Source organism: Pecten maximus, chromosome 15 (genome assembly GCF_902652985.1).
Source record: "Pecten maximus chromosome 15, xPecMax1.1, whole genome shotgun sequence".
Taxonomy (NCBI): Eukaryota; Metazoa; Mollusca; class Bivalvia; order Pectinida; family Pectinidae; genus Pecten; species Pecten maximus.
In genome coordinates, this window is record NC_047029.1 from 16,081,618 (window position 1) to 16,100,687 (window position 19,070).

The 19,070-nt window shown below is 36.8% G+C and overlaps 1 protein-coding gene across 2 annotated transcripts in view; it reads right to left on the bottom strand.

Moving 5' to 3' along the window:
* Window positions 1–8,587, bottom strand: part of LOC117343773 (calcitonin gene-related peptide type 1 receptor-like) — a 136,336-nt gene extending 127,749 nt beyond the window's left edge. Inside the window, exon 1 of one of the 2 annotated variants that reach the window (XM_033906264.1) lies at window positions 6,582–8,587. In XM_033906264.1, coding sequence (XP_033762155.1) covers window positions 6,582–6,690 — 109 coding nt within the window. In that variant the 5' untranslated portion in view covers window positions 6,691–8,587. The remainder of the gene's footprint in view (window positions 1–6,581) is intronic. The other variant, XM_033906265.1, reaches the window with a different exon arrangement.
* Between the last annotated feature and the right edge of the window lie 10,483 nt (window positions 8,588–19,070).

Here is a 19,070-nt window from a genome sequence, read left to right on the forward strand (position 1 = left end):
CAATATCACACAAACGCAAAAGACACATATCACCTAATCATCTGTCGTTGTACATGTATGTGGCTTTGATGAAACGGGAACAAGGGGGACTAGGGAGACAAACCAATAGTGATAGAGGTTACTATTCAGGAACTAGGAAGACCAGCCATTGAGATACAAGGACTTATGAGGCAACACCAGGAATCTCTAGAGACTCTCTAAGACCGCCCGTTATGTAGCGGGATATGATTTATATTAAGGGAATGTTTTAGGGACTGACATGATGTCATCACACCTCCGTTCGACAAGGTTGATCAATGACAGGTTTATGCTCGTTTCCATATCCGCTGTGCATTTGAACCAAAGTATTGATTAAGTTAATGTACTATTTCGTCGGAGTGTTGATATTCATATAATAGGCTTCCATTTCCATCGTATATATACTCCTACCATTTTAAGAGCCCTTTGAAACGTGTTCACTTGGAGACAAAGCCAATGACACTCCTAGCATTGCTACCTGAAATGGAAGGAACTGCACACGAGGCGAAATGACAAATATTACTATGGCAAGGTAATAATTTCTATACAACGAGTATCAAATTAGAAGTGTTGATAGCTCTGCCTCGTTGTTATATTCTATATATATATATATCGACAAGATGTTTGGTAAAAGGGAATCTAAGGGGATTTGTAGTGTACTAATAACATATTACGGTCTTGATTGAATCAATAGGTCTTCATGGCACATTTCACAGGATGATTGCGGGTTGATACGGAAGCTCTTAGGCCCAGGAGCAGACTAGAACATCTCTATAGAATTAATCCTTTATTGAAATAGGTGAATAACGCTAGTTAGGTCGCAAACGATGGGAAATTGATGGGGAGATTATACAGAACATCCATTTCCATACAGCATGAAACATACCTAAACCGTATAAAAAAGAAAATAATGAAATTAACGTTCATCAATAATATTTCTCTGTAGGAAAATTGTAGCTTCTGTGCCTATTGCGTGGTCAGAAGGAGACAATTAAATGCAGGGTGTTTTCTCTTCTTTCTAAGATTGTATTTGTCTATTGTCTTCATTGACACAGTCTTACATTTGAGCTTGTGTATTGTGTATACTGCACGAAGGAGGTACCTGCTGCCCCATTGCGTGATTCATAAGAGATGAATAAAATTGGGATATTTGTCTTTATAGCCTTTTGATTATTTATAACGTCCCAAGTCGAGAAGAATTTTAAATGTTGATGGGACGTTAAACAATACCAAAACCAGGTATGGTATTTCAGTGTGACGACACTACAATAGCGTCCGTCAGTAATCTAATCATTCGTCAAGGTTGACAATCTCGCTTTCACCGAATATCTAACCATTTCAATTTCATTTTTTATTTTCCGTTTGTTTCTTTTATTTATTGCTCCGTGAACAGCCAGAGTCACTTTGAGGCGGGGTCTGCTTGTAGTAGTTGGTGGCTACTTGACTGAACACCACACGAGAGGCCCGTCCCAAGTCATATAAAGCAATTATTGCTCCCTTGCTAAAGAACACAACCACGACAGCGCAGACCGGCCGGTTTCTCTCGAGAAGCCTGTTTCACAACTTCATGAGAAACACAAACCAAAACGGATGGGGAGAGTCGAACCATACACATTGGATCTTCACCTATTATGTGGTCGGCGCTCTTACCGACCGAGCGATCGTGGCTCCTTGATATTCTGTTATACATGGTAACTTTTAAATGTCCATCTTTCGTATAAAAATTAATGATTAACCTTATCATTCGGAAAAGACGAAATAAAATATAACATATTTAAATGGATTCGTGTAAGGATCATATACAGAAACATTGTGTCGATTGATGTACAAGATAAGATTAATCAGATTTCCAAATACCATAGAACAACTACACAAACAAACGATACGGCTTTAACCCCAAGTGTTGCTGTCTCAATTTTGTTATTACTTAAAGGATTTCTTCGATGGGCAATAGCATGCATACCAGATGCCAAACAGACAAACCTCTGGAAAACACGTGTATGTATTTACCTGCTTCTTAGGCGTTGTTTGTTCCGCCTAAGATATAATATCACAGGAATTTCACTTTCGTAATAAATGTCAGGTGCCTTTCACGAAGCTATCTTCATCGAGAGTTTATTGTTCAGTTATATGTTTTAATACCCCGATGATCTTTAATAAGTGCCAAATTTGAAGTGTTCAGGCCATCATAAAACGGGACGAATTAATACACAAGTTTTATCATAAGTGGAATAAGATGTAACACTCATTTAAGCACCGTTATTAAATTGCTCCGCGATTATGTTGTTATAATCATATATAATTATCCTTTGTTTATGTTTAACTGACGCAGATAACAAACAACAAAGAGGAAGTCATTGTTACCATATGTATTGTAATCGTGAAAATGGAAAACACTGTTTCATTCAATGGATCATTTTAAAAGCTTCTAATATAGCTGTAGATACGATCTCAGCATTTTTTCTTTTATATTTACAACTACATATATGTATTTCGCCATTTCGGGTTCTGTCATACTGTGTTATCAAACTCTGTAGAACTTCGTGCCAACAAGCTACCGGCTAAACTATTAAGAATCGAGGCATTTTCTTTCCTGAGAAGTCAATTAAGCTTTAGAACAAATTTGACTTTGAACGTGTTTTCATGTTACCGAGAGGAAACTTATCTTTAATAGTATTAATTCTGTGCATTTTAAGCAATCATATATAGGTTATAGATTTAATAAAGGTGACCTTGAACATTGATCAACAATTGTCATACCAAGCCAATGAAGCAAACAACATTATCATTATTCGATGACTGAGTGTTTACAAAAAGTGATTTTTTAATGTTGTCATCAAGCTGACAAAGGGCAAACAAGCTATTCCACTCCAGAACTGCTGAGCGCTAAGCGAGAGTAGCAAATGCAATTTTATTCACTGATATGGCTCGGTGAGGGGACAGAACCGAACGCCCTATTTTCATAGCTATTTGAATGGTATAACAACTTAGGATTTGCACGAGTCTTGCAGCGCAAATGAGAAGAGAGTAAGTAAAAATACGTCGTAACTTGTTTTTCATTTACTTGTTGGTCGTTCACCGATGAAAATAAATTTGAATTATTTTATTTCATTATTTATGTATCCTCCAGATAGAGGCATGTATCATAGGTGTGTCGAGTTTTGGACCGAAAAAAACCCCAGTGAAATGATGTCATGTTGTAAGTGACGTCTGTTCCATGGATATCAAGGCTAGAGGCATCAATAGTCCGTTTAATTGATACAAATTGTTGGCCGAGTGGCCCAGCGATAGCACACTTGCCTTTCAATCTAGGCGTTTGGGGTTCGATTCCCCGATCGGACTATTCAAGGTATTTAATGACACGTGCCCGACCACGTTGGTTTTCTCCGGTTACTCTGGTTAGCACCCATCGGAGCTTCCGTCCGGATCAACAAGCCTAATTGATATAGGTTGATAGATGTTGATATTACCGTTGTAAAATGAAGTTTTTTTACGAATGTTGTAGTTACCGTCATCAGTTAACTCTGATTGATCTATCGATCACCAACTAATAAAATTAATTTGAAAAGTTAGCCTGCACTATGGAATGCGATTAAGACTTCATGGTACTACTGTTTTATAAATAAACCAGGTCCTGCTTACACATTGTAATTAAGATATAACGTATTCATTAACATGTCGATCTGCACTCCCTGTGTGTTTTGTTTGATATGGTTTTACATTCTTACACAAATGGACAAATTCATAGTGCCATCATACTGAAATACCACACCAGGACACTATTGTGTCATCCTATCTGATCATGTGACAACGGGAGAATAAAACCAGCCTCTCTTGTGTGTGAGCTGCATGCGCGCACGTGTGTGTTTTAGGAGGGTGCGTTATGTTCGCATGTGTGTGTCTATTTGTGATGTGAGGGGCTGATGCCGGGTTTATAGTGCTACCTCACTGAAGTACACTGCCGAACACAAGACCCGGTCATATTCAGCTGACAACAGGCGACTGGATCGCCGGACTTCTAAAATATTGAGCGTTCGACTCAAGTTTGTCTCTGCCAAGGTAAAAAACTAAAGCCTTCCTCACAGAGGCAAACACTTAATTGAAGGCTAAAAGTGGGACAGTGTCAAGTGAGACATTGGGAAGAGGAAAGAAGAGAAAAGATAAGATTTCAAATTAAGTCGTTTTCTATGATCATGTAATGGGGTACAGGATGTACAGTTCGTACGTCCTTCCTGCGGGACACCAATGTTCTGTAGCCTTGCGTAAAATACGATAGGAAGCCCAGCCAAGTCACTGAGATTTGATGTGCAGACGAGTGAGAATATTGTAGCATGACACTCGCAAATGACCCTTGACTCGGCATAATATGGGCATGTTGTATCGTGCTAGAAGCACCCAATCTGTCACCATGATCACATAATTGTAAACGCAATTACGTGAAAGGTCGACCATTGAGTTATTTTCGGCACTTAAGGGCTGACTTTTATACATTTATATTTTCATTTATAAGGTTTAGTGTCTGTGTTAAGTCTTATAAACGTATGAAACATCATATTCATATTAGATCTGAATAAAACCTTTCCTTAACCTCTTCCTTTCTTACTTCCGGTTATGATAAATATCAAGAAAAATGTCCCGGTGTTCTATAAATACATCTGTAGGCATATACAAATGTAGGTCATAGCCAGTAAAAAGGATTTATATCCGGATGATGCACTTGGGTATAAATGGAGCCTTCATTGCTCGCATTGCTCGTTGTTTATCTTTATTTTTATAAGCTTTCGTTATATTTTACAACATCAATTCCACGTTTTACTGACAAAGTATTACATTGCTATAGGTCCCTATGGTATAAAACATATCGAGCTACCTATGATAACACGATATACCACAGCAATCTGCGGAACAGAAAGGCGGGCGTAAAATCAATATAAAATATCTCAGGATGTTTTTATGTATGGCAGGACATTATAGTCAGTTGGACAGGACGTTATTAGGTAATTATCAAGTGTTAAACTCATCTGCCTGTAACTAGCCATTCTAAACCAAGAGTTCAGTAAAACAAGTTGCTGACGATATCTATTTCACTGATTGTCTGTTAATAAACTTGCATGGACCTTTAACTTTGAATCTGCCTTACTGGTATTTTTGAATGTTTAATTGTATGTAGATATAATTGTATACAAATTATATTTCTCTCGGTACAACTACGACAGGAAATTCAAATCTATATCTTCGGATCACCAACACATAGTGTATATGATACATTGTGCTAATAAATAGATATAAAACATAGAAACATAAATGACGAACTTTTTGACTCGTTCCCTGACCGGGCCTCGAACTCACGTTCTACGGCACCCAATCGCCTAGCCAAAAATACCCGCAGCTTATACCACTGCGCCACATGAAGATACATGTTTTATTGTATATTATATTTTATTTCATATGTATCTAATGACCACTGTCGATTGGTCATTAAGAATGTAAGAATACTAATTCAAGTATAAAATGTTGTCCCAAAGCTGAGCATGAAGTATGGATACGATTTGTATACACAATAGCGACACCCAATATACTAACAAGATTGCTAGTTATAACTCGTAACAAAATCACTTACCTTCCGCAGTGATATCGATAAATTGATTAATGGACACATTTATACCTAAACAAGACTACATGATAGGTATGTATATATGTGTACACTGCACTTAAAACTTGTGTATAATTGAAGTGAATAGTAATTTTATGAATAAAATCGTCGCATGTTTTCTGACAAACATTATTTACCCAATATCATTTATCAATTGATCTCTATTCTGATTTTTTAAATAGTTAATCTCGAGACATTCAGTGGCTATAAATGTATGTGTACTTTTTAATTACATCTGCTACTTGAGGCACACTTGTATTTTAAAATTAAATCGTGATTTCTATTTAAATCTCGTAACTTTTGTATATCATTTGAGGTAAATATATAGAGCTTTTTTGTATGTGTTAATAATTGAGCCCAATTTACACACAATGTGGGCCCTGTGTATTGAGGCATGAATCATAATATTGTGTCATGTCACTTAAAATGATACATGCAAATAATAATAACAAACATTTGTGACTCAGAATGATGACGGGTGCATATTTATCTGTTTAAAACTTCCCTCATTCAAAATATCCATGTGTAATACGCGAGTTAGACAAGGAAGATACGTGTCCTTAATAGTTAAACGACAGGATTGGTTGACGACATCGAAATTCGTTCCCTTACGACCTCTGTTAGATCCAGACGCTCTCGAGACGATAGGACAACACGTAAAATAGATTATATGACAAAAATGATGTGCTGACGTTTAAATAAATATCTTCAGAACATCTGCAGTTATTTGATTTGTTTAAACAGATGTTTGAATAACGCATAGTTTAGCCAGTTGATAAGGAGGACACGTAAGACCTCGCTTACCGCCGATCATAACGAGATAGTTCATTTAGGAATGTTTAAACATAATCCAGAGTTATGTGAAGCAACAGGTAGTCATAATATAACTTAAGATGTGGAGAGAACTTACCGTCATTCGGATAAGGCTGCGACAGGACCTCCCGTAGACATTTGAGGAACGATGCGTTCAGCAGGTCTTGTAAATGGTTAGATTTACTTAACGAATCGTTGCCAGGCATGTTGTATAAATGTTATAAGTATATCCAAAACTACTACGAAATGATCACTGCTGGATATAGACTCGACATAACCTCACAGGCCTATATAGATGTTTGTCTATCAAAATGAGTCGCTATAATTGTTAAATCATAGATCCAGAGTGTTCAAATAATTAGTTCACTGTCCAGTACATTATGTCGTGTATTCAGATTCATTCGAAGATAAATGATTAAGATTTAAACACACAGTCATCTTCAACATTCTGTAGAAAAGACAGTTAAACGTGTATCCCGGACATGTAAAGTAGAAACTGATACAGGAAATCAGAAATATTGAAACGCTCTACTTGTCGGTGAAAAGACTGTAGGTCACACGTGTAGACTCGCTCACCGCTCATATGAAATGTACATGTCTGATTATATGGGGGTAATTACACGCCTCTATCTTCTCAAAACACCCCGTTCCACGCCGTATGTTATTTTACAGACTATTTATTCGATACATGTATATATATATTTAGACGTAGCCCCCCGGTCAACAGGGATAACGCTGAAAAGGATCTGTATGAAAGAAACTCCGAATTCAAATTCCAGCTCACCAATAGTTCCGGCAGATTAAGTCCGTGTCATAGCCACTGTGTGCTTTCCTTTATGAACACCAACATACCACAATGTTTCAAGTTGTTGTGTTTTGTCGACTGTCATACTCCAGCCCATTCACAAGGAAATCCATTATATTCCATCAATTGGCGATTTAGCGGTCTCTACGGTTTCAGTAAAATCCTTTAAACTGTTCAAGTGTTTGTTTTGCTACCTCCAGGCATCCATTTAAACTGACATTACATCCACAGAGAAAGTATCAAAACATGTCGAAATATATTTAAGATGACAATATACACGGATTTGTTAAATGCTGTTTTCCATTACCATATAATGAACGGTATCCAGGGAAATTTCCACTTACATCGTCCATTCGGGATAGGTCGAGAGTGAAGTCCAAAAACAATATGTAAACAATAGATCCCTACTGATTTTATCACAACAGGTTGTCCATTATATATCAAACATGACAATGGGGAGACCGTTAATACGGAATTCTCTGTTGATTGTCCACTGCTATGCTTTGTTTTTAGATTTATTGTTATTTATTTTCAGATGTACGGATATACAGGTTATTGTTCATAGTTAAGGTATATTGCATTGAACTCCAGATGGAAATCTGATATATCTATTTTACACGAAAAGATGGATTATAAGTTTTATACTTGTGTCTAATCCCATTTGTGTTCTGACAAATAAAATACGTTTAAATCAATAAACACAATAAAATATCACTAGTTCATTGTTACAGCAATACATTGTTATTCCCTGTCGGGTGTTCGTTAGAAGTCTATACAACAATTAATTCAGTTCCTTCAGTTAATTTTATAAAGATTAAGTAGATTAAGTATCATACCTTCAATTGAAATGTCGCAACATTTTCAACCGTGAGATTACGACTGCAGTCATGAATGCGTAATTTAAAGAATTTACAGTTCCGAATCCATATACAATGTAAGTATTCTGACAGCGGGATGCTTGTCGTTAATAGCTACAAATGACCTTTCCTAGTCCATTGTCATTGTCACGAAACACGCCATTCATCAGATGTGTCTGTCAAACTCCAGGAAATTTGCTAATAACAACATTCACATTGTAGCATTGTCGTCCATTTTAACGGGAATATGGACTTACCACGAACTTCAGAGTGTTTTTTTATGCCTTGTTATCGCTTAAACTCTTATTGACGCAATATTCGCACGTGCGCTCATTTCTAGAGTACGTTCACTCCCGGTTTACGGTGTGTGTGTCGGCATCATAGTCCACGTATATCGACTGATGTTGGCGAACTCAACTCCGTATCTTCGATAGCATCGAACGCGCCCTAGCGTCTTCCTGAATGGCCGATACTGTAATGCAGGTACGGTAGTTGTTTTCGTGTCTTTTATAGATAAATCGCCGGCTACAGCCTACCAAAATCTATATAAACAACCCGTGTACACAGTGTGTACTACATGTCTAACCGAACGATATATATATATAAACAATCCGTGTACACAGTGTGTACTACATGTCTAACCGAACGAGATATATATATAAACATCCCGTGTACACAGTGTGTACTACATGTCTAACCGAACGAGATATATATATATATATAAACAACCCGTGTACACAGTGTGTACTACATGTCTAACCGAACGATATATATATATAAACAACCCGTATACACAGTGTGTACTACATGTCTAACCGAACGATATATATATATAAACAACCCGTGTACACAGTGTGTACTACATGTCGTACCGAACGATATATATATATATAAACAACCCGTGTACACAGTGTGTACTACATGTCTAACCGAACGATATATATATATAAACAACCCGTGTACACAGTGTGTACTACATGTCTAACCGAACGATATATATATATAAACAACCCGTGTACACAGTGTGTACTACATGTCTTACCGAACGATATATATATATATAAACAACCCGTGTACACAGTGTGTACTACATGTCTAACCGAACGATATATATATATATAAACAACCCGTATACGCAGTGTGTACTACATGTCTTACCGAACGATATATATATATAAACAACCCGTGTACACAGTGTATACTACATGTCTAACCGAACGATATATATATATATAAACAACCCGTATACACAGTGTGTACTACATGTCTAACCGAACGAGATATATATATAAACAACCCGTGTACACAGTGTGTACTACATGTCTAACCGAACGATATATATATATATAAACAACCCGTGTACACAGTGTGTACTACATGTCTTACCGAACGATATATATATATATAAACAACCCGTGTACACAGTGTGTACTACATGTCTAACCGAACGATATATATATATATATATAAACAACCCGTATACGCAGTGTGTACTACATGTCTAACCGAACGATATATATATATATATATATATATAAACAACCCGTGTATACAGTGTGTACTACATGTCTAACCGAACGAGATATATATATAAACAACCCGTGTACACAGTGTGTACTACATGTCTAACCGAACGATATATATATATAAACAACCCGTGTACACAGTGTGTACTACATGTCTAACCGAACGAGATATATATAAAAACAACCCGTGTACACAGTGTGTACTACATGTCTAACCGAACGAGATATATATATAAACAACCCGTATACACAGTGTGTACTACATGTCTAACCGAACGAGATATATATATATAAAAACAAACCGTGTACACAGTGTGTACTACATGTCTAACCGAACGAGATATATATATAAACAACCCGTATACACAGTGTGTACTACATGTCTAACCGAACGAGATATATATATATATAAACAACCCGTATACACAGTGTGTACTACATGTCTAACCGAACGAGAGATACATGTATATATAAACAACCCGTATACACTGTGTGTACTACATGTCTAACCGAACGAGATATATATATATAAACAACCCGTGTACACAGTGTGTACTACATGTCTAACCGAACGAGATATATATATATTTATATTTCCACTCAATTCAGACTCAATGAACCTACCACAGTTAACTCGAGTCATTTTTCAATGAACTATATCAAGTCCGGCGTAGGAATACATTTGTCGAGCTTGGACTATATTTTTTTAATTCCTTTTCAAAAGTGATCATATTTATATGAAATAAATTCCTTTAAAACTAATGTTTGTTTTAATTCGCTATTAAGTTTGTTCACGAAATAAATCCTAAAAGTATTAACCATATGTAGACGAAGAGTGATGACGTACATTTCGGTAAGTTCCGTGGTAGATTTGCACAAGTCCCTATTTGTCAAAGACAAAATATTGTACAAAATATCAAAAAAATATAAATATAAGGATTGAATAAAGTTATGTTGAGGTGTATGGGGGTATAAACCTCAATAGGTCTTGAGACAAATTTATTATGAACTGCGACCCCCTTACACCTCAACATAACTTTATTCAATCCTTAAATAAACAACCCGTATACACAGTGTGTACTACATGTCTAACCGAACGAGATATATATATAAACAACCCGTGTACACAGCACAGTGTGTACTACATGTCTAACCGAACGATATATATATATAAACAACCCGTGTACACAGTGTGTACTACATGTCTAACCGAACGAGATATATATATAAACAACCCGTATACACAGTGTGTACTACATGTCTAACATAACGAGATATATATATAAACAACCCGTGTACACAGTGTGTACTACAAGTCTTACCGAACGAGATATAAACATATAAGCGATGTTACACCTAACACATAATAGTATATACATTGTACTTCCCTCTCTGTCACCGTTATGTAAATACCGCTTAGTTACCTTTTTAAACGCCTAAACGCGGAGTTGACGACAGTTACTTTGTGATTTTTATTCATTTTACCTAGACACTGATACATGTTTAAGTAAAAAATGTGATGTCTGAATCAAAAATTAATTCTTAAAAACTTATTATCCGAATACATTGTATGTTGTAGATTGCAAGAAGTAAGCCGAAAATGAGCCATTTCATTGATTTCCGGTATTACCATTCCACTTCTAATTTTTAAGAAACTGACTCCAAGATAAATACGAGACGAATGGCTATCTCTCTAGTCCGTCGATGTTTATTAATGAGTTTGCAATGGAATTTCCACACCTAATACGTCAAAGAAGTAGAGTTATCATTGTATAAAGGTTACTTACATCTATCTAAGATCTTAAATTTTGTTTTATTGACATGTTGTATTCAACTTATCACCTTTTCCCAATCAGTCCCATAATTTAACTTTCCATATGACCTACATATAGAAATAGCCTGCCTTTAGTTCATCTGTCTGAAGAGAACTTTTGGAGAAATATCAATATCTAATTGTCAAATACAAGATGGTCACATATCGTTATTAGATGTATGCAAGGCTAATCTTTTCTCTACTTCTTCTCTGAATCATTTGAAAGTAAGTTGAACTTACAAAGGCACCTGGCGAAAAATTCCGCCAAGAAAGTTCTGAGCAAAAACATTTATCAATTGACTGTCAACCATTTTATTTCTCTGATGAGTCTCAAAGTAAAACGAACATGAGAGAGGGCTTAAACACATCAAGTTTGAGAAATATCCTTCACGTCCTTCCCAAGATGAACTAGTGATAACAATATTCTACTATCAAAATCCTAGATGGCTCTTTTCATGTTTAGGCTGAGGCAAAGTATTGTTTGACGTCCTATCAACAGCAATAGTAATGTCCTATCAACAGCTATAGTCATTGAGGACGGCATCCTAATGCATTGTTTGACGTCCTATCAACAACTATAGTCATTTAGGACGGCATCCTAATGCATTGTTTGACGTCCTATCGACAACTATAGTCATTTAGGACGGCATCCTAATGTATTGTTTGACGTCCTATCAACAACTATAGTCATTTAGGACAAACATCCTCATGTATTGTTTGACGTCCTATCAACAGCTATAGTCATTGAGGACGGCATCCAAATGCATTGTTTGACGTCCTATCAACAACTATAGTCATTTAGGACGGCATCCTAATGCATTGTTTGACGTCCTATCGACAACTATAGTCATTTAGGACGGCATCCTAATGTATTGTTTGACGTCCTATCAACAACTATAGTCATTTAGGACAAACATCCTCATGTATTGTTTGACGTCCTATCAACAACTATAGTCATTTAGGACGGCATCCTCATGTATTGTTTGACGTCCTATCAACAACTATAGTCATTTAGGACGGCATCCTAATGCATTGTTTGACGACCTATCAACAACTATAGTCATTTAGGACGGCATCATAATGCATTGTTTGACATCCTATCAACAACTTTAGTCATTTAGGACGACATCCTCATGTATTGTTTGACGTCCTATCAACAGCTATAGTCATTTAGGACGACATCCTCATGTATTGTTTGACGTCCTATCAACAACTATAGTCATTAAGGACGACATCATCATGTATTGTTTGACATCCTATCAACAGCAATAGTCATTTATGACGGCATCCTAATGCATTGATTGACGACCTATCAACAGCTTTAGTAATTTAGGACGGCATCCTAATGCATTGTTTGACGTCCTATCAACAACTATAGTCATTTAGGACGGCATCCTAATGCATTGTTTGACGTCCTATCAACAACTATAGTCATTTAGGACGACATCATCATGTATTGTTTGACATCCTATCAACAACTATAGTCATTCAGGACGGCATCCTAATGCATTGTTTGACCACCTATCAACAACTATAGTCATTCAGGACGGCATCCTAATGCATTGTTTGACCACCTATTAACAACTATAGTCATTTAGGACGGCATCCTAATGCATTGTTTGACGTCCTATCAACAACTATAGTCATTTAGGACGGCATCCTAATGTATTGTTGACGTCCTATCAACAACTATAGTCATTAAGGACGACATCATCATGTATTGTTTGACGTCCTATCAACAACTATAGTCATTTAGGACGACATCCTCATGTATTATTTGACGTCCTATCAACAACTATAGTCATTAAGGACGACATCATCATGTATTGTTTGACGTCCTATCAACAACTATAGTCATTTAGGACGACATCCTAATGCATTGTTTGACCACCTATTAACAACTATAGTCATTTAGGACGGCATCCTAATGTATTGTTTGACGTCCTATCAACAACTATAGTCATTTAGGACGACATCCTCATGTATTATTTGACGTCCTATCAACACCTTTAGTAATGTCCTATCAACAGCTATAGTCATTTAAGGACGGCCTCCGTTGTGTGCAAAATACACGTGTGTGGTGTATACATGTGCGTTTCGGAAGACTGCGGTATGTTCGTGTTTTGACCCGTGTAATAGCGCGGAACTGATGCCGACTTTAAAGTGTTACCTCACTGAAGAGTATATTGCTGGAGATACCCTACAGGATATTTCACCCGGTCGCTAACTACAGGCGAACCAGTCGTCCTTCTTCTTATACTGAGGAGCGTTTATAAACTGGTGGCCAGGGGACTGAACTTAAAGCTTTCTTCACACGAACTACTGTATGGACTTTTCTCAAGTTATAGGCTTCTAATTTTCCCAAGTTGTGCACATTGAATTTTCAGACTGGTCATGAAATAAAATGGGCAACCGGTGGCCATTCTCAATCTTCATAAAGGTTAGTTTATTATCGTTATTTATCAGAATGTACGGTTTGGATGTTCCGCAAATTAGTTATGTTTGTTTCCCTAGGTCCGAACTAATCCACATACCTTGTAATGTCCTATCAATATAGTATATAGTAAAGGACGGCCTCCGTTGTGCGCAAATATCACGCTTGTGGTGTATACAGATGCGTTTCGGAAGACTGCACTGTGTTATGTATTTATGAACCACGTGTAATAGCGCGAACTTGGTGAATGCCGGACTTTAAAGTGTTACCTGCAGCTGAGATTAGATATTACGCTGGACTACCCTACAGATATTCACCCTAGGTCGTAACTAAGTCGAACGTGTCCTTCTCTTATACTGAGGACGTTTTATAAACTGTGGCCAGGGTACTGAACATTAAACCTGTCTTGTATATCACATACGAACTACTGTATGGTTTCTCAGTTTATAGCCTGGCTAATGTATCCCATGAGTTGTGACATTGATTTCGAGACTGGTCAGAAATACAATTGGCAGGGCTTCGGTGGCCATTCTAATCTTCATATAAGGTAAGTTATTATCGTAGTATTTATCAGAATAGTAGGATTTTTTGCCGCATATTGAACTTTGAGGCTGATTTGAAAACAAGATGGCCGACAGATGGCCATTTGGAATTTTGACAGTTATTGTTTGTTATTGCTAATTTTCAGAAAGTTCTTCATGGTTTGGTTTGAGTTAATATTGTTTAACGTCCTATCAACAGCTTACGTAATTCAAGGACGGCCTCTCCCGTGTTTGGTTTAGTATTGTACAACCCCCCCCCCCCCCTGTATGTAAGATGTATACGTGTGGTGTATATATGTGCGTTACCTCACTGAAATATATTGCCGGAGACACCCAGCTGGATACCCCACTCGGTCACACTATACTGACAGCAAACAATCGCCCCAATTTTAAAATGCAGTGGTAGAAACTATAATTTTTATGGAAATATATGGAGAGGTAAAATGCAACGACCAGACCAGAGGCCTTACCATTTGGCCTACATGCATCTTGTCGAAGACTTTCAGCCCAGTGCGATTCCAATACACTTTACCATAGTACAGATAATTATCACAAAACCAAGAGGTCCATTATGCTTGTAACGCTCACCTGGTTCGTATATACTGGCCTATTATCACGATTCTACGTCTCCTGGTTAATGAGTCATTGAAACATTTAAGCATATTTTACCCTTGTGACCTTTAAAATAGGTCAAGATCATTCCTTTGAAAAAAACTTCGAAGCCCATCATCACGCTTGCTACTGGCAAAATGTCATGACATTGGACATTTTGGTTATTCAGAAGTCGTTTAAAGATTTTGATACATTTGACCCCTGTGACCTTGGTAATATGGCGAGGTCATTCATTCGAACAAACCTTGTAACCCTTCCTTCCAGCATGCTGCTGGCCCATTATCAAGACCCCTGGCCTATTGGATACATGTCGCTTGGAGATTTTGATACATTTTACCCTTGTGACCTTGAAAATAGGTCAAGGTCATTCTTTTGAGCAAACTGGGTAGTCTTTCATGCCAGCATGCTACTGGACCAATGTTATGTATATGTGCCTTATGGTTATTGAGAAAAAGTCGAAAATGTCAGTTGTTTATGACGCACGTCGTCGGACAAAAGGCTATCGCTGTCAGATCACCTAAAAAGCTGAATCATTTTTCATTTAAGGAAAGGTCTATTTCGAATAATTGAATTTTTTTTTTTGGTGGGGGGGGGGGGGGGGGGGGGGGGGGTGGGGTAAAACAAATTTTTAACTTTACTCACAGGTATATACCATTTCATATAACAGGAAAAGGAAATGAGGAAACCCGACTGAGACTCAAACCAAGGACTCTCATTACTTATGACTCAATTTAAAACATCAACATAAGAACATATCTGTATCAGCGATTTGTGTACTTATGTCATGTTTAAACACATGTACATATGTATACTTACAGTTTGTCGCCTAACACACGTACATATACTTACAGTATGTCGCCTAACACATGTACATATGTATACTTACAGTATGTCGCCTAACACATGTACATATGTATACTTACTGTACTGTATGTCGCCTAACACACGTACATATGTATACTTACAGTTTGTCGCCTAACACACGTACATATACTTACTGTATGTCGCCTAACACACGTACATATGTATACTTACTGTATGTCACCTAACACATGTACATATGTATACTTACAGTATGTCGCCTAACACATGTACATATGTATACTTACTGTACTGTATGTCGCCTAACACACGTACATATGTATACTTACAGTTTGTCGCCTAACACACGTACATATATATACTTACAGTTTGTCGCCTAACACACGTACATATGTATACTTACTGTATGTCGCCTAACACACGTACACATGTATACTTACAGTATGTCGCCTAACACATTTACATATGTATACTTACAGTATGTCGCCTAACACACGTACATATGTATACTTACAGTATGTCGCCTAACACACGTACACATGTATACTTACAGTATGTCGCCTAACACACGTACATATATATACTTACAGTATGTCGCCTAACACATTTACATATGTATACTTACAGTATGTCGCCTAACACACGTACATATGTATACTTACAGTATGTCGCCTAACACACGTACACATGTATACTTACAGTATGTCGCCTAACACACGTACATATGTATACTTACAGTATGTCGCCTAACACATTTACATATGTATTCTTACTGTATGTCGCCTAACACACGTACATATGTATACTTACTGTATGTCGCTTAACACACGTACATATGTATACTTACAGTATGTCTCCTAACACACGTACATATGCATACTTACAGTATGTCGCCTAACACACGTACATATGCATGTATACTTACTGTATGTCGCCGTTTTTAACAATCGGTGAGATACTGTGTACAATGTACGTGCTCTTTTCCCGATCCACACGGATTTAAAATACATGTAATTTAATACTAATAATCATAACTGTATCGTTTTATTTTGGTTTTATATCGTTTAAAACCTAATCTAAGGACATAGTCCTCTATATGATACATATATGTGTTATCGGAGGCTGTGGTATGCAATATGTCCTTTCTTTTATTACCACTCTGTCTTTCTGTGCATGCTTTGATTTCTTACTCTACGAATTTATCAATAGATATATCGTCAACTAAATTTACATCCTAACTGAGGCAAACTAAGTCGAGATTCTGGTCACCCACTTGAAAAACATTGATCACTCGATTTGTTATTGAATGGGAAATATGTCAGTCCGGTTTAAACGCTACAGGGCTGACTGACCTTCATCCAATTTATAATTATCTCTGTCACTGTTGCGTATTGCATAAGCACACATTATTGCAATATGTGGGTGGTCGATTCTGCTGAAAGAAATTAGTTCTACAGGACAGGTGTACATTTATTTAAAAAACACTGTACAAAGCCATTCAGGAAACTAAATAGTCCAACAATTACAACAAGAGACACATAGGCCTGTATTGCTCACATGAACATGAATGAAAATAGGGAAACACTCTACATTCTACAGAATTGAAAGCAATCAATTCGCTAGTTAAATAATTGGATAATGATGCAACTTGTTCAATACCTCATCTCACACACTGGCACAGACAAGCACTCCTTCACTAATTTAAATAGACAAAATCTAACTACTTCACAATTTACGAAACAGCAATATTTTCTCATAAACCAACCTAAAGATGTCGGGAACCAATTCACAAGATGCTTTGTGCACAGATTCAGTAAAATGTGGCCATTTACAAACATGACATTTAATAGTTATTTTATTCATTTGAAAAGACGTAATGTAATTATTCAATTGTATACATATCATAATGATATTATCTTACTATTTATGTCAGGAATACTACAGGAGCGCTCCCTACCTAAAAATGGACGTTATTTTTTTTTATAGAAAATTGAATACCATAATAATTGTATTAGAGTACAGTGCAGTAGATAGAGATGGGGTTAAATTTGAACAATTTCAACTTTGAAAATATATATAAGACAGTATTCAAAGGAATTGATAATACTACATAACCATTTTTTTGTAATTATAGTAAGTCCAATCTACGTACACCACCACTTATTACTTGCCGAATGTTTCAGCAAAAGTTCCTTCTGTTAGGAAAGACAATTTTTCAATCAATGCTTTAAAGAATATCATCATACCCCATGTTATACCCTCAGCAGTTATATATTTCCCTCGGATTCCGCCCTCGGGGGATATGACTACTTCAGGTAGACAAACCTTCATATCACCCTACCAAGAGGGCCATACATGTATAATGTACAATTTTACCCCTTACTTGGTTACCGGGAGATTAACAAGTTGAATAAGTCGCATGCAAATCCTTAAGTCAGTCATGTCAATAATTTTGTTTGGTTTCGTTTTGCGTTATTTATCGTCCTTAGCTTAGGACATTTAAGGACGGTCTCCCTTGTGTGCGAGTACATGCGTGTTATGTTTATGTGTGTATTTTGGGAGGCAGTGGTACGTTTGTGTGTGTCTACTTGTAATAGCCGGAACGAATACCGACTTCATAGAGCATCTCACTGCCGCAGAACCCAACAGGACACTCCACCCGGTTACATAACATAACCAGTCGGTCGTCCCATTCCCAGAATGATGAGCGTTAAGCAGGAACAGCAGCTACCATTTTTTATAGAACCTGTTATGTCAAGATAAAAAAATGTATTTAACTTGATGTATATGCATATGCATGTATTACGAAATTCAATATCGTGCTATTATAACTAATAAACCATACCAATATCCTTGAACGTCATTATGGCATCTTGTTGAGCTCTGAAAATTGTTACATGTATGTGTTTTTAGTCCATACAATAAAATAACAAGCTGTCCTGTTAAGAATGTAGAGCTGAATCTGATCGTAGTGAGCTATCTTTACCCCGTGCATATGTATTTCTGACATTTAGAGACAATTAAACATCTCAGAAACAGACAGATATTTTCACAAATGAAGTAAAATAATAAGATTTCAAATTATCAAAGTTCGAAAATTTAACCATTTGACCATTTTTTATGACTTCTGGGAGGACCATATTTATTGCGATAAATTGATGAGTTGTCTTTCACT